Source organism: Maylandia zebra, unplaced genomic scaffold (genome assembly GCF_041146795.1).
Source record: "Maylandia zebra isolate NMK-2024a unplaced genomic scaffold, Mzebra_GT3a scaffold01, whole genome shotgun sequence".
NCBI lineage: Eukaryota > Metazoa > Chordata > Actinopteri > Cichliformes > Cichlidae > Maylandia > Maylandia zebra.
The window spans coordinates 1,535,403-1,560,779 of NW_027490031.1; the positions used below are offsets into that span (position 1 = coordinate 1,535,403).

Below are 25,377 nucleotides of genomic sequence, written 5' to 3' on the forward strand. Positions count from 1 at the left end.
AGTAAACCTGCAGTTTGCGAGTGAATTGGTTGATATAATAAGGAAATATGAGCTCTTAAATGAAAGATATGATATTCAGCTAATGTCAAGGTTATGTGACATCTCACCTCTGCCACATGTTAATTACACCCTGATGCAACCACTGGCTTGAACATTTTTGCAACCTCTGTTGCAAAATGGAGCACTGTAACAAAAAATAATTTCCCCCAGGGATCAATAAAGTATTCTGATTCTGATTCTGATTTTACAACCAATTGTTCACAGTAAAGGCTAAATTCATAGAAATCAATTCAATTATGTGTAATATCCAGAGTCCTAATGAAATCCAAACCTTGACTTCTTTTAAAAACTTGATGAAGACATTTCATGAAACACCAAGAAATATTTTTTTCTATAATTCTTACTAATTAGCTAGAAAGAAGCTAATTTTTAGCTAATAGTTTACTGGGCCCTACAAACAGAGCCAGCATTTGACATGTATTTGCATGAAATATAATTATGTCATGCAGTTTAGAGGAGGCAGAGGTCTGTCAAATACCCCTGCCTCCTCATCCAACAAAAATAGTTGTTGTATATGTACAGACCATAAATATGGAGTCCAGCTGTGTTTGATGCTGCTGGGCAGCCTGACCACTGGGAAGCTCTGAGCTCTGCTGGTCCACTCTGTGGAGGCATCATGAAGATGAAGAATAATAATAAACATAACCAATTAGTTCAAGATGCTCGTCCTTGACATAAATAATAATAATAATAATAATAGTAACAAAAAAGCAATAATTTCTAAAGTGTGTCTATGCTAATGCTAGGGCAGTTCTCACAAGATATCAGAATCTATATTGTTGGAGCAAAGAACTGCTGGGTTTTAAATAGAGAGCCATCTGTACAAATGTCCAGATTATCCATCCATCCATCTTCTTCTGCTTAGGGGTCATGTGGGACTGTAGCCTTTTTCAGCTACCATAGAGGCAGGCTGCACCCTCGACAGGTCGCCAATTTGTTGCTGGGCTAACACCCTTCACAGACAACCATTCACATTCAGACCTATGGGCAATTTAGATTGACCAACTTACCTAACACCACTAACTGCAAGTACCCGGAGAGAACTCACCCAAACATGGGGAGAACATGTAAACTCCACATAGAAAGACCCCGGCTAGGTGGTGGAATAAAACTCAGGACCAACATCCAGAGTAATACAAAAGTAATACAAACTATAAAATTTTCATCTTTGTAGAATTTGTTATAATTATGTGGTGACAGTGTAAAGATACCCTCCATTTTTGAAATTTCAGCCGTTTTGACATTGTTCTTTATGTGAGGCTTGGATGGAGGAGGTTTTGCTTTGATGCCATTTGCGAGAGAACTGTAAATCCCGTCTCAATGAGAATGAAACTGGATGATAGAGGACTACAACAACTACATTTTTTCTTCACTAAAGAAACGCCTCCTCCCACATCCATTCTTTAAACTCTAACTGCTGTGTTCGTGGAAACACTCCAACACACACTGCTTCACATATGAAAATAGAAATGTGTGTGAAAAAGAGCTGAGTTGACATTGATCATGGTGGAGGATTTATTCATAAACACTGAGTCACAACAACATTTAGACACACATTACCTCTCTGCAGGAGGACAGAGGCCTGATTTAAATGTTTGAATATAATCCTTTGATTGGTCACTCTTGAAGGACACACAGCTGGTGCCAGGTTCATGGGGATCAGATATCAGATTGATCCTGATAGAAAAAAAGAAAAAAAAATACTTTAAGTTTATTTTCTTGATTTAAAAATCCAAATAGTTTAATAAAATCTATAAATAAATGTAAAAAAAAATCCCAAACAAACCAAATTATCCAGCCATTCTCTTCCTGTCTTTAGTTTTCCATTTTGTTCATATTTCTAAATGTCAGCATTAAACTGGGCATGAAACATTGCATACATAAAGGCCAATTTAGACCATGGAGCCCTAACACTGTCTGTGAAGCTGGATTTAAGAAATAAGCGTTTCCTCTACAGACATGCTGATAGATATCAGGACTAGTACTTTGGTGAAAAACTGAGTTAGCTTTGTGCGTTTATGTTGTAAACTGCTTGTATGTGCTTTGTAAAAAGATGCTTTGTTGCATAAAATTTGGGATGATCACATGCTATGGACATCTGCTCTGATATCCATCTGCATCACAACTTGAGGAACCATGAAATACTGATCGGAAGTGGGCTACTGGAATAACAAAGGATGAGATTATGGAATATTGGAATGCGCATATAATTCTAGCAAATAGCTCCACCACTCAGGCTAGAGACAGAATGATACTAGATGAGCATATCAGAAAGGATGCAACCCATAACAAAAAAGGTCAGCTGCTAGTGGATCTAAGAGCAAAACACAGCAACTTTCCTGAACAAGATCCTTTAACCATTAAAGTGGCAGAAATCCATGAAAAAGTATCCAGTATGAAGAGTTGGACAGCACCAGGTCCTGACATGATTCACACCTACTGGCTGAAGCTGACTAAACTCCATGAGCTGCACAAACAAACCTGATGCTAACTGACAAGAGCCACGCAGAGTGGCTAAATGAAGGCTGGACAGTTCAGATCACCAAGGATACCCAGAAGGGACCAATCACAACTATTGACCAATGACCTGCCTCAGCACACCATGGAAGCTTCGGTGAAGCTTGTTGGGCTTGAACCAAGTGTCACAGCAGCTAAGATGAAACGAAACATGGCTCAATACACGAGGGGGAGAAAGAAATTTCAATTCAATTTCAATTTTAGTTATACAGTGCCAAATCGCAACAACAGTCGCCTCAAGGCACTTTATATTGTAAGGTAGACCTTACAATAATACATACAGAAAGTAATTGGCAGAAATACCTGAGGGGCAAAACACCAGCAAATGGGAATTTACGAAAGAGACGGTCTGTCCCCACTGCGATTCTGCATAGGTCTGAACCCCATCAGCAAGATTCAAGACAAGCAATGGGGAAAACTGCAAGAGCACCTACGTCCTGTTGCTGTTTAACATACAGTTTAAATGGGATTGAGGGAATGATGTGTTTGCACTGCAGTTTATATCCAGCAACATCAAACAGTTATATAAAAGAGTTCACGTTACTAACAGCTCACCTCTCTGCAGCAGATACAGGATGGACATTAAAATAAATGGGGTCCTCTTTAGACCAGTCACTGTGTAAGGACACAGAGGTGGGTTCAGGTCCAGGCTGGTTCCTGTGAATAATGATGCAGCAGTGATGTGAGTGCTGAGCTGTGACATGGAGAAGAGTCATGGACAGTTAGAGATGGTCATCTCACCTCTGAGCTTTGGTCTGGCTCTCATGTTCCCCACACAGAGTGCTTTTAGAGGGAGGGGCTCCCTCCTCTCTGTCCTCACACTGATCCATGCTACTGAAATCACATCAGCTCACACACACCTTCTACCTTCACCTGCGGAGGAAACACAAATTATTCATCCATACATTCTCTCACTTATCCTTTTAAGGGTTAGGGGGGGGGGCTGGAGCCTATTCATAGGGCTAGAGGTAGGGTACACCCTGGACAGGTTGCCAACCTGCTATAATGGGGGTTTAGCTGAGGAGGGAGACAATGAGGAACATTTAGTCCAGTTTGTGCAACAGAATAAAGACAAAGGACAAACTCCTCGACATTTATGTTTACACACGCTGTCGCCTAACTGCTCACATCTGGAAATACTTAAGACGGGCTTTCTAGTTGGGCTTCTTGCCTTGGCCCTGAGCTGGCACTGTTACAGAAACATTTCAAGTCCCCAACTGCAGTCCTGTCACATATACATCTTACCATTTGTGAAGCTCTCAAACATATCCCATGGCTGGCAGTTCTTTCTGAGTTCATCAAAGTGTCCTTGTGTCATGTGTGAGACAGACAACACTTCATACACACACACACCGCTGACCAGAGGTGGAAAAACTACACATCACCTTTCAGTAGAAATACACACACTTTTGCTAAAAATATTCTAGTAAATGCTGGAAAAAAAACACTTATAGGAATAAACACTGCTCTTTGAGTGAAATTTCAACAAGCTATTTATGTGGAAAGGCTTTTTGTGTCAAGCTTCACTGTGAATGTAAATTTTGAAGCAGTTTGGTTGTACACTGATAAAAAAAAAACATAATTTTCTCTCTCACACTGTCTGGCTGACACATGAACACTGAGACTGTGCAGCATCATTTGTCACATCTGCCCTGCAGCTAAACCAAACCAACATTACCAACATTAGTCATTTTATTTTAAAACAACCAACAGGAAATGGCAGCATACAGCTTTGTATCACTTCAAATAGAGAGATGACCATTTCCTTCTGAGAAATAAAAACACAAAACAGTTTGTATTACAAATAAATTAATAAAACATCACTTGTTCATCAAATTGTTTGATTCCAGTCACTTAATAATCTATAATCATGTGGATGTGATTATAGATCATCAAACTAGAAAAAAGATGTAACTGCATGCAGCATAGTTTTAGTTTGAAGCACACCTGAGCATTGAAAAGCATCATTATGTTATTTAACAGGACTGTATAAACATTAACACAGATCAGTGGTTTGTTTGATTTACATATTAATCCAAATCACACATAGTTGTTTTGAACATATTAAATAACAGTCTGACGTCCTGTTCTGCTCCATTACTTTCTGTGATGCCTCAACTCAAAGGAATGTTTAACTGAACATTTCCTCATGTCTGAGTATGTGTGTGTCTGTCTGTGAACATTAACCAAGTAATTCAAACTTCGTTCCAATCAACTTTTTTCTTCTTTGAAAACTCAATTTGAAATAGATTAAACACAAGTATTAGGGTTTGTTTCTGCACTTTACACATTCTTTAGTTATTGAGGGGCAGATATAAACATATTTAACGCAATATTGCTGGCATTATCCAGCAGAGGTTTGTGGCCAAATTCAGCACAACTAACTCAAATGACTTTAAGCGGGCCTTCATTGAGACTGAAAACATTTCAAAATGTTTAATAAAAAATCCAAAGACGTCAATGGAAGGCTATGCAAGAAACACAATAAACCACACACTGACCAACTAAAAATGATTAAAAGCATCAAACAGTAAAAGAAGAAAATTCCACTGATTAAGAAGACAAAGTACAAAATAAACATAAAACCTTAAGAGTCTGGCAGCAGGAGTCAAAGTGTTCATCACAACATAAAGACAAGGAAAACCTGAATGTCTGCTGCTTAAGAACAAACTGATTAAATCATCCCTGCACTTCCCTGCACTTAGCTTGCTTCCTACTAATGAAAAAGTGATGGCAACAGCATGTTGAGTATTTATACTGCCACCCCCAATATTTAGGGTCAGCCACTCCAAAGTTTAAATGTAATCAAAGTAAAATAAAAAAACACTAATTTAATGCCTTGTACATATCATTTGTATTAAGCCTTTTGGTTCTTAGTCAACACACAAGGCTAAGTCGTTAAAGGGTTAACCTGGCCGGGGGTGAGAATGTTGGCTGCACTCGGACCCTGCTCAGTATACAGCTAATCTGCTCTTCACAGATGGAGGCAGTGCTAGCTACTCTATGGCTGTATCCCAATTCAGGTTCGGCAGCCTTAAAGTACACAGCCTCAACAGTCCTCAAGGGCCGCGTACTCAAAGACCGCTAAGGCCGGAAGTGCGAGGCTTGTAGGCTTGTGAAATAGGTTGCCTAGCAACCATGACACTAACAGCTGGAAATGTTTCATACAGCTTTGTTTGACAAAAATGAAGGAAAACATATTTTGTTCATTTGTTTCTACATGAGCTTTGTGTGATTTAATAAGCATCTGAGGCTGAGACCACAGGACTGTAAAACATGATTGTTGGGCTTCATTTCTGTACTGAACAGTCATTTAAGACTAGCTAGTAAATAACAATTACTGATTAAAAATGAGAAATGCTATCCTTGCTAACTTTTGAGTATTGTGATGGACCGAGCAGTGAAGGAATGTCAGGCAGTGCAAAAAAAGTTTGTTTCTTCTTTTTTTTTACCCCAAAACTATCTTTGTAAAATTATACAGAGAATTCAAAAACTTGAGCCCATAAAAAGAGTTCAAAGTGACAGACCTCTTTGTTGCTAGAAAAGCTGGCAAGAAACAATACTACCAACTCAAACAAACTAACCTACCTAAACAAAAAAAAAAGGGAAACTTAGCTGATCGGCCAACAAAAACAAAACACAGAAAGGTGTAGAAAACACAAAAACCAACTAAAACTAACATAACAAATTCCACCCCCCCCCATGATCCAGAATTGTCGTATGACCCAATTTGCAGGTCTCCATATAGGCTTTCTCCACCCATTTTCTACCGCTTGGCTAATCGACCAAGGGACTGGGAGCAGCTGCCACTGAAGTAACACGGAAAACAAAGAAAGATTAAATCATACATACATAACAGTGTAAACTAAAATGTGCGCACTTACAGTGGGGCAAAAAAGTATTTAGTCAGCCACCGATTGTGCAAGTTCCCCCACCTAAAATGATGACAGAGGTCAGTAATTTGCACCAGAGGTACACTTCAACTGTGAGAGACAGAATGTGAAAAAAAAAAATCCATGAATCCACATGGTAGGATTTGTAAAGAATTTATTGGTAAATCAGGGTGGAAAATAAGTATTTGGTCACCTCAAACAAGGAAAATCTCTGGCTCTCACAGACCTGTAACGTCTTCTGTAAGAAGCTTTCCTGTCCCTCACTCGTTACCTGTATGAATGGCACCTGTTTGAACTCATCATCTGTATAAAAGACACCTGTCCACAGCCTCAAACAGTCAGACTCCAAACTCCGCCATGGCCAAGACCAAAGAGCTTTCGAAGGACACCAGGAAAAGTATTGTAGACCTGCACCAGACTGGGAAGAGTGAATCTACAATAGGCAAGCAGCTTGGTGTGAAAAAATCAACTGTGGGAGCAATCATCAGAAAATGGAAGACATAAAAGACCACTGATAATCTCCCACCATCTGGGGCTCCACGCAAGATCTCATCCCGTGGGGTCAAAATGATCATGAGAACGGTGAGCAAAGATCCCAGAACCACACGGGGGGGACCTGGTGAATGACCTGCAGAGAGCTGGGACCAAAGTAACAAAGGTCACCATCAGTAACACACTACAACGGCAGGGAATCAAATCCCGCAGTGCCAGACGTGTTCCGCTGCTGAAGCCAGTGCATGTCCAGGCCCGTCTGAAGTTTGCCAGAGAGCACATGGATGATACAGCAGAGGATTGGGAGAATGTCATGTGGTCAGATGAAACCAAAGCAGAACTTTTTGGTATAAACTCAACTCGTTGTGTTTGGAGGAAGAAGAATACTGAGTTGCATCCCAAGAACACCATACCTACTGTGAAGCATGGGGGTGGAAACATCATGCTATGGGGCTGTTTTCCTGCCAAGGGGACAGGACGACTGATCCGTGTTAAGGACAGAATGAATGGGGCCATGTATCGTGAGATTTTGAGCCAAAACCTCCTTCCATCAGTGAGAACTTTGAAGATGAAACGAGGCTGGGTCTTCCAACATGACAATGATCCAAAACACACCGCCCGGGCAACAAAGGAGTGGCTCCGTAAGAAGCATTTGAAAGTCCTGGAGTGGCCTAGCCAGTCTCCAGACCTCAACCCCATAGAAAATCTGTGGCGGGAGTTGAAAGTCCGTGTTGCTCGGCGACAGCCCCAAAACATCACTGCTCTCGAGAAGATCTGCATGGAGGAATGGGCCAAAATACCAGCTACTGTGTGTGCAAACCTGGTAAAGACCTATAGTAAACGTTTGACCTCTGTTATTGCCAACAAAGGTTATGTTACAAAGTATTAAGTTGTATTTTTGTTATTGACCAAATACTTATTTTCCACCCTAATTTACGAATAAATTCTTTACAAATCCTACCATGTGAATTCATGGATTTTTTTTTTCACATTCTGTCTCTCACAGTTGAAGTGTACCTCTGGTGCAAATTACTGACCTCTGTCATCATTTTAGGTGGGGGAACTTGCACAATCGGTGGCTGACTAAATACTTTTTTTGCCCCACTGTATTTCAGGATAGAGTATTATGTGATTGTATGAGTATATTAATACTAAACCAAAACAAGTTTTTTATTAGCCTGTAAATTAAATTTATATTTAAAGAAAGGAAAATGTAAGTTTAGAGTTATGGTTAAGCCTCTATTGTAACACTGATGTTTCGTAGATATTAGCACTGTGTGGCTGGAACTGCAGCCATCACAAGTAGGTTCAATATTCTAAAATTAACATTAAAAATGTTTTCAATTTAATTATTTAACTTTAGAACATCCATGAGGTTCACCTGAGGGGGATATCTTTGGTTGCCAGTCTTGAAGAACACCAGCATTTATCCATAAATGAAAGATGGAGGATCTGGATACTTATTTTACACTTAATGGAGCGCTATAGAGAAAAGTGAGTATTTCTTGTACATAAACTGAATCAGTTATAAGCAGTGTTGGGACTAACACGTTATTAAGTAACGCGTTACAGTAACTACGTTATTATTGTGGTAACGAGCACGGTAACTAGTTATTATGCCAAAATCAGGAACGCGTTAGTCGTTACTGGGATTTAGATAGGCTCGTTACTCGTTACTTCGTGTGGTGGCTATCGCGGAGCTTCCACAGATTCAGTAACATTAGCAAGTGGTGGAGGCCAGCAGGTGGATGAAGGAAAAGGGACGCAGAAGGAAAAGAGACCCGAGGCGGCCGCCGGTCCAAGTGTGAACTGAACTTCAGGTAAGAAGTTATGACCTGCAGTCTCTCTGGGTCAGATATAAACCAAGTTTAGGTGGAGTTTATTTTCGTTATTCTGACTTTTTCCGTACTGCGTGCTAGCTAGCATGACGGAGTTTCTATACAGCTGGGTGGGTGCTATGAAGTTAATGATGTTGAACTTTATTTTGTTCATAAGTTATTAGAGTTGCCAAACGTCCCGTCTGGTATTCAGAGAAAATATTACGCGAAAATATTACGCTGGAGTTATTCTGTGTCTTTGCTGCACAGCTGCCTCTTCTTCTCTCATTCTCCCCCCTCCCTCTCCTGTTTCTACTTCAATCATGAAAACTGATCAGTGATCAGCTGATCGGCTCTCTTGTTTGTTTATCGCTCACTTTGCGCCGAAAGAGGAAACCAGCGGATGTCGCGCTAAACAACAGCAGCACGTTTAAGCTTGATCAGCTGTTGTTAGAATTTATTTAATATTAATTTCTAGTATCAGCTGATGTTTGCTGGAGCCACAGCTGTAAACCTGCTGGTCATGATATGGTTTGGATATGTGGTGAGAGGGAAACATGAAGATGAAACCAGGAGATGTCCTTACTGAATCATCAGAGCTGTGATGGAGAAACAGGTTTACCTTTTAGGTGACATGAATGAGTTGAAGGGAAGTTATGAACTGTTTCTGAAAGACAAATAACCCCAGGATCCTTTTTAGGTAGGTGACAGCTGGTAACTGTGCAGGGGCGGATCTAGCAAAGTTTTGCCAGGGGGGCAGGTAGGGCATTAACAGGGAAAGGGGGCACAAAGACATACTTTTCTTTCTTATTCCGTTTTAAAATGTCTAGTTTTTAATAAATAATTATCTGAATCTTACAACAAACGATTGATAGATTGATGCATATATACCATCAGAACAGTGTACATCACTGTCACAACAGTGTTTGTTTTCATTCAAAGGCTTTATGATTTTTCCAATAATGGTGGGCCGGTCTGTGTGTGTGTGTGTGTGTGTGTGTGCCTGCGTGTGTGTGCCTGCGTGTGTGTATGTGTGTGTGTGAGACATTTGGGCTTCTTGGTCAGAACGTCAGGGACATTGCGCTGTGCTGGCCCAAGTAAAATAACTCCATTGGCAGCTCCTAAAGTGTGTGCACTGGGGTGATGTAAACAAACGGGGCCAGTCAAAGATGTTTGGTTTATTTTTTTTTCCAAAGCTTCTGGTCTTTGTATTTGTTTATTTTACAAGAAATCTATAGAAAAGTAAAGTTTTTGTTTGTCCAATTTTATTGGATTCAACTGTTTTTGCTTGCAGCCCAACTTTAGGAATAAAGCCAATAAGAGTCAAGAATAAAGTTTTGGCATCATCAATAGTAGATCAGTGTCTATGTTTAAAGGACTGCCGTGGTACAGGATATGTAAATATCTACACTTCAATTAAACCTGAATGCTGGTCAGTTTTTCAATCAGTATACTGAATGTCATTGTGATTATAAAAATAAATATACGGTTTGTATGTCCTCAATTTCCATAATTTTAAAAGATGTATACACATTATGTCAGTCATCTAAGTCAGCGGTCTCCAACCTTTTTTGCGCCACGGACCGGTTTATGCCCGACAATATTTTGACGGACCGGCCTTTAATGTGTCGCGGATAAATACAACAAAATAAAACTAGTACCGGTACCAAAAAAAAGAAGATTTATTCATAATGTAGGAGCCATTCTTGGGTTAATACCTTATGTGGTCACTAGAGGTCACCTTTTTCTGTTTTGATTATGTAATGTAAAGGTATTTAAGGTAGACGCACGTAATCGGCGTCAGGTGTGTCATTAAGAAGGCAAACAGTTTGTGACCGTTGCGCTGTTATGCTAAGTCGATACAGAATAAAGACCAAAAAAGGACAAGATACATACTGCTAGATTTATTGGACTGTTAACTTAATTCATGCATACCAGTGACATCGCGTCACCCCCGTTAACGACCACCTCAGTGGCTTCAAGCGTAGGCTTAGCCTCTACACATAACCCACGTGAAAAGACCCAGGAAAACCAAGTTAACGATCAAAACGATAACAAAATAACGCTGAAAACCGATAAAAACCCTGAAAATCTTACTTTACTGACCTCTTTCATTTGTTTAAAAATTACGGGATGTGTGGTTCAGCCCTTGCAGAACTCATAGGCCAGCAAATTAATTTCTGGAGGAGTGTCTACGCAATGTCAGAAAAAGGCTTCTTTTTATCAGGAAGCAGAATTCAGCACCAACGGAACCCCAAGGAAATGTCCATCTTACCTGGTACTAGAAGGTAGATTTGTTTCTCCTTTTTGCAATCCAGTCACATGTCTGTCACTGGTCTTAAAATGGTCATTCTTGATGGTAGTGGTTCTAAACATTCAGTGAATAATGATCTGAGTCTGTTGAAAATTACAGCTCTGCTTGCTAACCGGGCATTGTTTACCTGTTTACATGAGGGCGGGTTAGTTTGTCGCTCCGTTTGTATTTAGAGAACTTTTGCGCAATTGCATGACTCCTCTTTTAATTGTTGCTTGTTTTTGCTTGTAGAAATTGTTTTTATGAGCTTTATGCTAAGATTCTGAGGTTTCTGTGGATACCACACATGTCGAAATTTGCATAAAAGACTTGACGTTGTGGAGAGTTAAACGGCAGTTCACCCCATTTGCCCCCATTACTGGGTGCATTGGGGCTCAGGAGATCAGTTAAAACTGTTCATCAGAGTAACAAATATTTCAGTGCAGAGTTGCACAATCAATAATCTATAATCATGTGGATTTTTCTTCAAACACGAGAGTGATCATAGTATTTCCTGAAATAAGAGATGAACATCTGGTCCAAACATCACATAGCAGAAACAAACAGTAAAGTTTGTGTGCGAAAGACAAACTGTTAAAGGAGGAAACAAAGCAAACTTACAGTTTCTTTAAACAGAGACACAACAACAAGCTCCACTCCACACCAGGACACTAATCACAGACACACAGGTGAGCTGCTTCCTGGAACGAGGAGGGACTCTACCTGAAGAGTGTGAGAGGGCCACACCTTCATGTGCTGGTTTAAAATTATGCAGTTTGACTGCTCAGACTGGCTCAGGAAGAAGTAAAGTTCAAATGTTGACATGTGAAGACATGAAACCTTGTTCTAAACCATATGCACAGATTGTAAACAGGAAAGAAAAGAAAGAAAGAATAAAATTAAAATTAAAAATCTTATATACACAACAGCTTGTGGGGATAGGTTAATTGGTTAATCCAAATTGCCCATAGGTGTGAATGCGTGAGTGAATGCGTGAGTGAATGTGAGTGCGAATGGTTGTCTGTCCCTGTGTGTTGGCCCTGCGACAGATTGGCGACCTGTCCAGGGTGTACCCTGCCTCTCGCCCTAAGACAGCTGGGATAGGCTCCAATCAATCAATCAATCAATCAATCAATCAATCAAACTTTATTCATAAAACACTTTTCATACAAAAATGTAGCACAAAGTGCATGGTACACACACTTAAAGAGTAAAATTGGACTGGGCACACATGAGCCAGGTGAGGAAACACTATAACAGGGAGCCGTCTGCACCGGGAGCCGGTCACAGACCGCAGCCTCCAGGCTGGGCACACAGCAGGAGGGAGGCAAAGGAGCCCCCCAGCCAGGCTGAGAGGACCCCCAGAGACCCAGCAGCCACGGTCGATCACAGCCCCGGTGCAGAGAGCCCCCTCCTAGGAAACACTGGACATATGATGCAATAAGAATATATACAGGATAAAAAGATAAAATAAATAAGAATGGAATGCAATATAAATATAAATAGCGTAAGAAGTTAAAAAAAAAGAAGAAAAATATCAATAAATATTAGGTAAAACCTAAATTAATAATGTAAATAGAATAACAAGATATAATAAATAAGCATAAAATAAATAAACGTTAGGTGAAAGCTAAATTAAAAAGGTGGTCTTGAGCCTGTTCTTAAAAACATGTACGTTCTCTGCAGCCCTGAGCTCCTCCGGCAGGCTGTTCCACAGACGAGGACCATACCACTGAAAAGCTGCCTCTCCGTGAGTATGTGTCCTGACTTTAGGGACAATCAAAAGGCCAGTACCAGAGGACCTCAGGGTCCGCGAGGGTTCGTATGGTAAAAGCAGATCTGAGAGATAAGAAGGCCCAAGACCATTAAGACATTTAAAAACCAGTAAAAGAACTTTAAAATCGATCCTGAAACACACGGGGAGCCAATGCAGCGATTCTAAAACCGGTGTAATGTGGGCCCGCCCTCTGGTCTTCGTCAGCACACGAGCTGCAGAGTTTTGTAAAAGTTGTAAAGGTGAAATATTCTTTTTGGGGAGACCAGAGAGCAGGGCATCAATGTAATCAATGCGACTGGTAATAAAAGCATGCATCAGCATCTCCGTGTTGGCCCGAGAGAGAATAGGGCGGACTCTGGCTATATTTTTTAGATGATAAAATCCAATTTTGGTTACATGTTTAATATGTGGGATAAAACCAAGCTCAGAGTCAAAAATAACACCCAGGTTTTTCACTGGTAGCGAAGGACATAGCGAAAATGCCTCTAATTTAGACAAGAGTTTCTCTCTCTGAGCCTCGGGACCGACGATTAAAACTTCAGTCTTGTCCTGGTTAAGCTGTAAAAAGTTTTCTGCCATCCAAGATCTTATATCTAAAATACAGTTAAAAAGGGCATCCACTGGTCCGGTGTCATCAGGAGACACGGAGGTGTACAGCTGAGTGTCATCAGCATAACTGTGGACGTTCACTCCATGCCTCCTGATGACACTGCCGAGAGGGAGCATATACAAATTAAAAAGTACAGGGCCTAGAACCGACCCTTGAGGCACACCACATGTCATTTTATGGATCTTAGAGGAGCATGTATCCATATTCACCATAAAAGTTCTGTCTGAGAGATAGGAAGTGAACCAGTTGTGTACAGCACCAGAGACGCCCACCATGTGTTTCAGTCTGTTTAAAAGAATAGTGTGGTCTACTGTATCAAAGGCTGCGCTCAGATCCAGTAGCACCAGGACTGAGAGCTTTTGGGAGTCCCAGTTACATCTAAGATCATTTAAAACCTTTAGGAGAGCAGTCTCTCCAGCACCCCCCACAGCCCTGGAAAGGATAAGCAGAAGCAAATGGATGGATGGATATACACAACAGTGTTTGTTGGCAAGAGTTCATATGCATGTAATGGGTGGTTTGAGGGGTGAGATGAATGAACTGTGACGTGACAGTTGTGACCTCAGTTTAAAAAAAAAAAAAAAAAAAAGGGAGATGAGTTCATGTGTGTGTGATAGTTGAGAGGGACAGGCCAGGGAGATAATTCAGCATCCTGACACCTGATGGATAAAGCTGTCTCCCAGGCTGTGTCCCAATTAAGAGACCGCACGCTTGAAGTACGCATTTTGAGTGCGATTACGTCACCGCCACGCAACAAGGGCAGTCCCAATTCGAAGTGTACTTCAAATGCATACTCCAAATGCGCCGTTGATTTCCCCAAATATCAAGCGTGGTCCAGTGCACGCTTCGTGGTCCCATATATCCCACAATTCATAGCGGTATGGTATGAACTCAACTCGTCGTGTTTGGAGGACGAAGAATACTGAGTTGCATCCCAAGAACACCATACCTACTGTGAAGCATGGGGGTGGAAACATCATGCTATGGGGCTGTTTTTCTGCCAAGGGGACAGGGCGACTGATCCGTGTTAAGGACAGAATGAATGGGGCCATGTATCGTGAGATTTTGAGCCAAAACCTCCTTCCATCAGTGAGAACTTTGAAGATGAAACGAGGCTGGGTCTTCCAACATGACAATGATCCAAAACACACCGCCCGGGCAACAAAGGAGTGGCTCCGTAAGAAGCATTTGAAAGTCCTGGAGTGGCCTAGCCAGTCTCCAGACCTCAACCCCATAGAAAATCTGTGGCGGGAGTTGAAAGTCCGTGTTGCTCAGCGACAGCCCCAAAACATCACTGCTCTCGAGAAGATCTGCATGGAGGAATGGGCCAAAATACCAGCTACTGTGTGTGCAAACCTGGTAAAGACCTATAGTAAACGTTTGACCTCTGTTATTGCCAACAAAGGTTATATTACAAAGTATTGAGTTGTATTTTTGTTATTGACCAAATACTTATTTTCCACCCTGATTTACCAATAAATTCTTTACAAATCCTACCATGTGGATTCATGGATTTTTTTTTTCACATTCTGTCTCTCACAGTTGAAGTGTACCTCTGGTGCAAATTACTGACCTCTGTCATCATTTTAAGTGGGGGAACTTGCACAATCGGTGGCTGACTGTATATGTAGTCGACCTTAATCTTACAGAGAATGTGATGATTTCATGGATAATTAAAGTCAGTCATATATCCACAAACACAACAAGCTGAAAGTCAGTGATGCTGCTCGGTTTGCAGTCCTGAACATCACGGCACAAGCAGGATTCACTGCACTGTTAATGTTAGCTGTGTTATATTGCTGCCTCTGTTCGGTGGTGTCGAGCCAAACGGACTTTAACGTGTGTTTGAACGAGCTGACGGTTCACTCGTTAAGCTGAAAGAAAGATGCTTTAATCACAGGAGTCACACGTGTGTCCACTGTACCATCTGGAACTCTTCTTGTCTCGTAATAACACAAACACTAAATCCTGCTTCTCTGTGCTGTTGTGTAGCAGTGTGTACACCTGAGACTGTCACCTGTCTGTCTGTCCTGCACTCTCTCTCTGTTTCTTTCTCTCTGATTGTGGAATAAAAGTATGAACATGTGTTTATAAGTTACACTTGTGTTTGAATCCTGCAGCTTATCACACATTTGATTTCCATGTGTGACGACTGCAAGTGTCCAGAGTGAGGACAGACTGAGGGACCCACTGCTGCACATAATCTGTGAGGCTTTGCACCCCTGATGATCCACCAGGACAAACTCAGCAGTGTGTGAGGAAGAGGAGGAGGAAGAGCCAGCAGCAGCTGACAGATGGAGAGAATAGACAGACTGTTCCCTGTTTGTGAAGGACTGCTAGGAAAGTTTAAAATAACTAACTGTCTGTCCTGAATCAGTCTTATCAGGTAATGTTCAAATAATTTTATCATCCCAGTGTTTCCAGTGTGGGAGAAAGTACTCAGGGCCTTCAAGCTACACACTATGAAAGGCAGCAACAAGTGTAATATTCAGAAACCTAAAGTATGTATCAGCAGCAGAATGGAGCTAAAAATAAATGTTGGTTTCAGTTCTATGAAGCTTTGAGTATTTTGGATCAGTAGCTGCTGTGTTTGTTGCATCATATTGCTGTAACTGTTTATATGTTTTATATATTCTGAGGTAAGTTGATCTATAGTGTTGCCTGACCCAGGAGTGGTCAAAACATTTATAATTTTTTATTCAATCATCTTCTGGAAGAGAGAGCCCTGCACAGTAGTGATGGGTCATTCGCGAATGAAATGGCTCTGAGATCCGACTCTTTGAAGTGAACGACGCGAGCAGGCTCCTTATCGCGAGCCGTCACGTGGTTTTTTTTTTTTTTTTTTTGGGGGGGGGGGGGGGGGGGGGGGGGGGGGTTTGGTTTTTCTCTTTTCTTTCTCTCACCCTCTCTCTCGCACTTTTTTCCCGCTTCACTCTGCACGCGAGTCTTGTGCTTTATGCTGGGCAGAGGGGGGAGGGGCGGTAGTTACACTCGCAGTAGCACAGGAACAGAGCCAGAGGGAGAGAGAGAGCCAGGGACAACGTCACATTAGAAAGGTATAGTAATCATCCACAACTATTTTCAGTTGCAGATGATAAAGGATTCAGAAAGTTTATTCATGCGGGCCCATATGACAGAGAATGTGCATGTTCTTTTTGTTTTCATATTATAATTTATATTTAATTGTGTTGTGGTTTGCAGTGTTTTGTGTTGTTTCACTTTAAATTTGTAAAAGGAAAAAGCAGAAAATTTAAATAGTTAAAAGTTGAAATGTGAATAGTTGATTTTTGTATTATATGATTTATTTATTACATTTTTTGTGGAGTGAATAAATAAAAGTATATTTACGGTGGCCCCTACAGACAAAGCACGTACAAACTCCAAAACATGTAAAAACACGTAAAAACTCAGAAGCACATAAAACTCAAAACACGTACAAAAGACAACAGAAGTGCTCCAGGATGCTGGGCGCAGTGTGGAGCTTTTGTTATCTTGTGGCTACAGAAGCCAGCAAGTACCAACGACCGGATTAGGTGTGTGGTAATAACAGGTAAATGAACTTTTTTTTAAATTATTTGAATATATATGAGTTCCTGTGTATAAATACACAAACAATACACACATGCTTTCAATTGTGTAATTTAAGTGATCTAGTAGCTCTGCTTTGGAAGTTCAGTTCATGCTAGAAATGTGTTTTATATTTATATATAAACATATATAAATAAAACCACTTTTTTTTACGTTAGTAATTCCTTTTGTGCACAATTTTATAGTATTGTTAATAATAAATTAATTAAAGCAACAAAAGAACCTAAAGAGCCGGTTCGGAGCCGAAAGAGCCGGCTCTTTTTAGTGAGCCGAACCGAAAGAGCGGATCTCTAAAAAGAGCCGGAAATCCCATCACTACTGCACAGCCCAAAGCCAGTTGCAGAAACTCTAACATTAGAAGCTCAATATGTGTCTGATATGGTGTTATTTTGGTACTTCACACGTCACACAGTTTCGATATAAACAACTCCTTATATGGTACAAGTTTAACTCTGTTAAATGTAATAAATTGTGTTTTCATTGACGCCTGGATGGCAAACTTCATTGTTACACCTGGTAAAGCAGCAATGTTATTAAAGATGAAAGAATTTAGACAGTTTTTAACTCTCAGTGTGTCGCAGTGTTCGTTTGACTTTGGGACCTGAAGGGACGGAGTTTTGTACCCAGGTTACTCTGCGAGGCTCCTGACTACGATAGTTATAACGCTCTGACAGTCCATCAAGTAGTGCGGCTTGGTAGCTTACCAAAGTCATACTAAAACATTTTTGACAGATTTTTTAGCGCCGTGTACCACATAAAATCTGTTTGAGGTTAGTAAGCACAACCAGAATTCATACATAAGGTACGCCGGATTATAAGGCGTACTGACGATTTTTGAGAAAATTAAAGGATTTTAAGTGTGCTTTATAGTGCAGAAAATACGGTATACAGAAGAAAATAATATATCGCGATATATATTGTTACCGCACATGCTTCAAATTATACGGCAATATGGATTTTAGGCCATATTGCCCAGCCCTACTTACTTTTTCTTACTTTCTTTTTTACTGTTTATACTGGAGCACCGTAACCAACATAATTTCCCCTAGGGATCAATAAAGTATTCTGATTCTTATTCATATGACAAACAGACTCAATAGGAGATGTAGCCTAGAATTAAACGTCTACATTTCAAAGAAACACATAGGTCAGTACCTCACCAGTGTCTCTAAACATTTAGATTCATAAAATTCTGAGTTTAGTTATCAAGGACACGAACGAGCAAACATGCCAGTTCTGAGGGGAGTGTACACATATTAATGTCCGTGCATGTCGAGCTTTTCACAGAAGAAATGGTGGCCATAAGATTTTTATTTTGGTAAAGGATACATTCCAAGTGTCCTCGTCTCCTTTTTTCCATACAGACAGAAAAACTTCACTGCATAGGTCTTCCACTCCACAACAGCAACATTGTCTAACTTAAATAGTTATACTCCCATAAGGCTTTATTTTCTATAGTGCCAGGATAAAGCAACATTAAATATCATCCATCCAGATCATCTTTAACAAAATATTTCCACTTTGTATAAACTCACACTGAAGACCAAAATAATTGTCACACATGATAAAACAGAATTAAATAATAAATTGTCTCTTACTTAAACAACTATGTTTTAAAGATTACATCAAACTCAATATATCACTATTGTCGCAAACCTTAAGCACCACAAAATATTCAGTTTCATTAACAAGGAACTAGCAAACGTGACGGGTCTGGAGGGGAGCATGAATGGGCTCATGTCCAAACATGTCTGTACATGTTTAGCTTCTAGCGGGACAAATAGTGGTGAAAAGTCAACAAATGTTTTTTGATAAAAGGACATTCCACGGGTAACCTGTGTTTTCCCAGACTGGACAAATTCAGTTTCACTTGAGAAAAAGACATCGCTGTTTGAACCTGTAATTTTTTTTTCAGTTTCATTTTAAGACGGCATTGTTCTAGCCCCATAGACAGGTTGCCAGAAAGACATACAACCATTCAGGACTATGGACAATTTAGAATTGGTAACATGCAAATGTCTGGACCATGGTAAGGAACCTATGGAGGCACATAATCAAACATCGGTTCCATGTTTCTTGATTGTAATATTACTCTGTAATTTCTCTTTTCTATGCTAATAAATATAGGATTGACTATTGGGACTGATTTGGATTTGAAAGGGTGACATTATCAAGAGATAATCAGCAGACTAGTGCACCAAAGGAAGAAATCAGTCCTACGTATTTATTTAATATCCACATGGAACAACTCTCCAAGTCTTACTGGAGGCCAAGACCCTGCCATCCAGAGTAAGTATCTGTTAGATACCATATTTCTAAGAGTTTCAAATGTGACCTTGTGACTCTGGTGAAAGCTCCCAAATAGCTTCAGTGATATACTGGTTCATTTCCTTCTCTACCTCCAGTTCCTTCACCACCAGAGGAGTGATATTCCACATTCCTGCAGCACTCAGGGTCAGGAGTGTCTCCTTGGGTAGTGGGCACACAGAGTGGTGGATCCGTGTTATCTCTTGACTAATGAGCTCATTTTAAACAGAAATAAGTTCACTAATGATGTTGTGTGTGCTGCACTCTGAAACTCATTCTTTTCTATCACTTGCACCGGGCAGTAACAGTTTCTCACTGCATTGAGCAAAGTGGAGGATAATATACAGAGTGACACATATTCCAGAGACCAGTAAATATGTATTTACTGGTCAACCACAACATGAATTAAAACATGGGTGGGTTCCACTGTTGCCAAAGCAGTTCCTCATAGAGGGTAATATGATTGTTCGTTTTCTCTGTATGTATTATTGTAGGGTCTACCTTATAAAGTGCCTTGATGAGATTGAATTGAATATAAGGTTTCTGGACCAGGTAACATCCCAGGTCATACTGTCAAAGCATGTGCTCACTAACTGGCATCTGTTTTCACAGACATTTTCAGCTTCTCACTGTTTTTATCTGTAGTCTGCTTTCAACACTATAAATCATTAAATCAGCCACCATCAGTGAGTCTGCTTACAGAGCAGAGGTAAGAACCCTGACATCATGGTATCGGGATAACAACAGACTGCACGGCAGAGGCAAATCCCCATTTATATTGAGGGGACAGAGATGTCAGATGCTTCAGGTTCCTGTGGATTAACATCAGGTTTGCCATTCATCCCAAAATACACACCAAATTCTATCAATGCAGCATCGACAGTATTCTGTCTGGCTGTATCATAAGCTGATATGGCAGCTGTTCTATGGAGGGTGGTCAGATCAGCACAGAGTATCAGCAGCTCTGAACTGCCAGCCATCTAGGACCTCTACTCACTGTTGTAATAGTAATTTTACAATGTATGTTGAAGGGATATTACTGCCCTCTGTTGGTGTGTTTGTGCATTACACTAAATAAAAAGGTGTTCGTTAAAAACATCACTCACAGCGCTGTAAGAGGAAGGCTCAGAAGACCCTCACTGATCCCAGCCACCCCACCCATACACCCTTCCCATGGTACAGCAAGATCTATACCCAAACCAGCAGATTCAGGGACAGTTTCTACTCCATACTGAAATATAGGACAGTTTATTTTGCGCAATCACATTGTATATGTATATACAGTAGTTTTAATAATCTGCATTTATTTATTCTAATTTCTTTTAATTAATATTAATTTTGATTTATTTGTACAGTTCAATCTCTTATCTATTGTGTGTAATTTTTCTTTGCTGAAAAATTGTGGGGCTCTGAGCTTAAGATTTTAATTGCCGGTAGTAATGTGCCACATTACCTGTATATGAAAATAAAACTTGAGCTTGATATAGTCAGTACTCTTTCATCTGCAGTCAGAAACAGCATTAGGAGGAGCTGCAGAGGTGCAGATGTGAAGTAACTGTGAGCGGCTAAAAAGCTTGGCTGGATGTGGAAGGATATCAGCTCCCGTTTGGAATATGCAAGATTAAATCTTGATCTTAAATGTGAGTCAGCCAATACATCCCCAGTCAAACTTTATCAAGAGAGAACTTCTTTCATCTACAGAAGCAGTTATTGTGCAACTGTGACAAACCTCTGAAAATAGCAGCAGCTCTGCTCATGACTGCACAGATCTGAGCTGATTTTAACCGGACTTTCGGTTCTATTTTAAAATGCTGTGAGAACAGGTCAGTTAGACAGCTGAAGTCAGAACTGAAGACAGTTCAGTTCTGCTTTGTTTTCAGTGAAATCTGATGAAGCATTACTGAGGACCAGGAATTTGTGTGACTCTGGAGAGTTAGTGGAGAGTTTTAGGACGGAGCCAAAGTTTTAGCTCTGCATTCAAAACTCTGAAGATGAACAAACCTCAAACTTATAAAATTCACATAATCTGAACATATTTTTGGGCAGTCTGCTAATGTCCTATTTTATGGAAAGTGACTGAAAAATAATATAAGTACCAAACTGAATGGACAGTCTCAGAAATACGATCATCTGCATCTCAGTGTTTCCTGTTCTAGTTTTCACAGTCTTGCGTTCCGAACTTGCTTGGCTCTCTGGGCTCTCTGCAGACATCCTGCTCCTCCTTTTACTCTCCCACCGGGATCCAACCCGGCTCAGCTGAGGGGTGCCTGTAGCCAGCCTCCTCGCTCCTTGTTCAGCTTCCTGTCCCAGCCTCAGCCTGCTGAAGCTGTGATCTCTGCACAGCCAAAGCTTGACTGTGCAGCTCCCCTTGAACATTGTGACCCTGGACTATCTGACACCTCAATGACAGTAATTTTGTTTTTTTTTCCTCTGGACTTTTTCTCTGTCTGAATGTGTTGAACCCGTAACTCAGCGCTGAGTCAGTAAATCTAAATAACATATCCTTTTGTTCTCCTGAACTGGCTGAAAATAAAACTGTGCGTGTAGATTTCGTATATGAACCTGCATCTATTTGTGGCGATGAGCCAGAACTTCCTAAGACTGGTTAATGGCCGGAGTTTCCTAAGATGGCTTTTTGTGCTCTGTCAAAGACTAATTTTCATGCTTCTCAGTCAGAAAGAGTTTCTGAAGCAGCTCAGTCTGAAACAATCAGCAATATAACTCAATTAGCTCAGTCTGAAAGGGGTTTATCTCCTGGGCTCACTCTGGTTCTAGTAATTCTGTGCTTGCCTCCCCCAAGACCTTGTTTTCAGTCCCTGTCACAGATCATAATGAGTCAATTCCTGTTAGTTATATTAGTTATATCCATATGAACAGTAAAAATGAACTTTTTGCTAACTCTGTGTAGACAGAGGACCCGTTTTCACTACCTGAGTGAAAGTAAATTCAGAGCTCTCTGTGTCTGTAATTTCTGAGTTTCCCTCTGTGTCTTCTGCTGAGGCTTTCTATCAATCAGAGCAGGCCTGCTCTAAGACCCTATTTTTATTGCGCTAACTGGAGCTCACTTGGCCAGGGAAGATTGTGCCTGTGTTTGCTGCCACAATCTGTCATGTTGTCTCTCAAAGTAAAATGGAAATGATTACACATGCTTTCATTTATCCCACCTTAATTATTATAATTCATCAGAATCAGAATACTTTATTGATCCCTGTGTCACGGTCCGCTGTGACAGACCGTGTGGAGAGTGCGTGGAGGACTCAGGTGCAGACACAAGTGACTCGGGAGTGAACTTTAAACAAAAGCGAGCCTTTTATTGTGGCTGGTAACATAAGAGAAACGAACAAGAATAAGGGCAGCACAAAAGCAATAACTAAACAGAAACCTAAACTGGGGAATGAACTAAGGTAAGGCTATGATTTAGAATACAACAGACCGGGCATGGAAACACGGAGGGTGGGAACACAGACGACGCGACACAGACTGTAAGAAACACAGAGACTAAATACACATGAGGGATGATCAGGGGAAGTGGCCACACATGGGAACACAGCTGATATACATGAACTTAACGACAGGACAGGAGGAGTGAAACTGAATACACTGACATTCAATACAGACTTTCAAAGTACAACAGGAAACATGGAGATTAGACATGACATGAACCAAACATAACCATGCAGACATGACTCATGACAGATAGACGCACGAACCAGGGAGACTCAGTACAGGGGAAGATGACAGAAGCGACAGCATGAACTTGACAACACAAGACACACGGACATAAACACATGAAGGGCAAGGGAGGCTATATACAAGGGTAATATAATTACAAATGAGCTGGAATAACTAAATGAACCTAAACAATCAATAAACATCAAAATAGACTAAACACAAAACACTGGGTCGCACGACCCAGGACCATGACACCCTGGGGGAAATTATTTTTTGTTACAGTGCTCCATTATAAACCAACATTAACAAGACAGACAATACGCTAACTAAGAATAGTACAATATATACAGGCATATAGGGCTTTGGAGTTGACGTCATGCCGCAGGCACATGCGCACTTACAAAGGAACCTTCTGACCAACTTTACACAAACATCACATTGGGCAGACATGTCAGAAAGGTAGGCTGATAGGAAAAAAAACAACAACGAAAATACATAACATGAGGTAAGAGGAGGAGAAAAAAAAACTCCACTCAGACTGAGCTCCTAGTGGGAGAACAGTTTGATAACAGAAAAAACACCTCAGCACAAAAGCACATGACTATCAATACACCATAGAAACACGAGACAAGCAACAGGGGCAGGTAAAGGGTAAGAGAGAGCCGGCGTAGACAGCGCATCCGGTCCTGCAGCATGTCTGCACTGGTCCAGTCGACCGCCATCTTCCCTGGTAGGGCACAAGCATCGAAGGCGTTTGGAAAGGGAGGGGGGATCAGTGTGTGCATATCAGTGTATGTGTGTGTGTGTGTGTGTGTGTCCAGAGTTCAGCTGAGACAGTGTCCTTCGCCCAGTCGCCCAGTAAACAGTCTTCCAGTCAACCCAGGTGGCCTTGCATGGAATGGAAAGAATAGTCAACACACAGTCGTTATCTGGGAGTTTTTGTTCAGCTCCAGCCTTGGGCCTGCAGCTGGCGCCGAGGTATCCGCATTCTGATGTTGATGTTGTTGATTTTTCTTTTATGCGAGCAGCTCAGGAGAATTTCAAAGCTGTTCTTTAACACTCCGACACTGGTCTCAATCTCCCGTTGGAGAACCGCGAGCCTCCCCATGATGGTATCAAACTCCCGTTCCGTGGTGTTGTCATTCTTTTGATTCTGAGACCCCACAACTGCAGTGAGCTGTCTTAACCATGCTGCTTTCGTTGTGAGAGGTCGCGCCTCGTCCCACCGTTTCAATCCCAGCAGGCAGCCTTAAGGGGGTGTGAACAGCCGGTTCCGCTCTCTTAATTCTCCGATAAGTCAGGGCCAAGCCAGCTCCGATCAGCAAGAACCCTGTTATCATGGTTCCGAATAGGTAGATATCTTCAGCGTCCTCGATCGACAGTCCCACCAGGCACACAATCCTCCATGTCTGCCACCCGTGTATCCGGCAGGGAAAGTCCCTCCAGGGCACTCGGGCTTTCCTGAGCCCAGACTTCTCGTTGAGAAAAGGGTGTCAATAGCATTCAGAGACCAGTTGATCAAATCTATAATTCTCTTTTAGGTTTTAGAGAATGACTGTGAGAGACTGTTCCAGGGAAAGTAATGCACACGAAACAGGACAAGGACACAAGAGGCTAAGCAGGGAAGATAAGGGGAAGGAGGAGAGGAGAAAAGTGCGACCGCCTTCGCAGAGACCTGAAGAAGTAGTCAAAGGGATCACTGATGATTTTGGCTGCCTGTCTAAGTCAGTCTAAGTCAGTGCCTGTGCTTTCAAGGTTGTGGCCCCAAAGCTGCGGCTCTCACTTCCACTGGAACTAAGATCTGTGAACACTGTTGATATCTTTAAAAAGACACTTAAGACCCACCCCAGGGGTGACCCTGCACAGGTGGGAGACCTGATTGTTCCTTTGAGGCGAGTTAAAACTCCTCCTAACATCAGTCCCTGGGTGACTAAATCTGTGATGTCCAGCATACAGAAAATTAATCTCAGCATCCGTGCACAAAAAGAAACCATCGTGCATGCGCGAGTGACTGCTTTACATGCATTGGGGGCGACCGTGGCTCAGGGGAATGGGAAGCTCATCTGTAACCGGAAGGTTGAAGGTTTGATCCCCCTGCTCTCTCTGTCCTGGTCGTTGTGTCCTTGGGCAAGACACTTTACCCTACTGGTGTTGGCCAGAGGGGCCGATGGTGCGATATGGCAGCCTCCCTTCTGTCAGTCTGCTCCAGGGCAGCTGTGGCTACAACCGTAGCTGCTTCCACCAGTGTGTGAATGTGAGAGTGAATGAATTGTAAAGCGCTTTAGGTGCCTAGAAAAGTGCTATATAAATGCAAACTATTAATATTATTATTGCTACAGTTTCACGCTCTC

At 41.3% G+C, this 25,377-nt stretch overlaps 1 protein-coding gene across 5 annotated transcripts in view; it reads right to left on the reverse strand.

The window, feature by feature from the left end:
* LOC101477089 (protein NLRC3) overlaps positions 1 to 25,377 on the reverse strand; it is a 374,972-nt gene that overhangs the window by 8,265 nt on the left and 341,330 nt on the right. For 2 of the 5 annotated variants that reach the window (XM_076880851.1, XM_076880855.1), the window contains one exon: positions 585 to 663. The exons of 2 other annotated variants lie outside the window; for them this stretch is intronic. In XM_076880851.1, the coding sequence (XP_076736966.1) occupies positions 585 to 663 (79 nt within the window). Of the gene's footprint in view, positions 1 to 584; positions 664 to 1,620; positions 1,738 to 3,132; positions 3,235 to 3,318; positions 3,451 to 11,693; positions 11,768 to 25,377 lie in introns of those variants that run through there. One more of the 5 variants, XM_076880857.1, reaches the window with a different exon arrangement.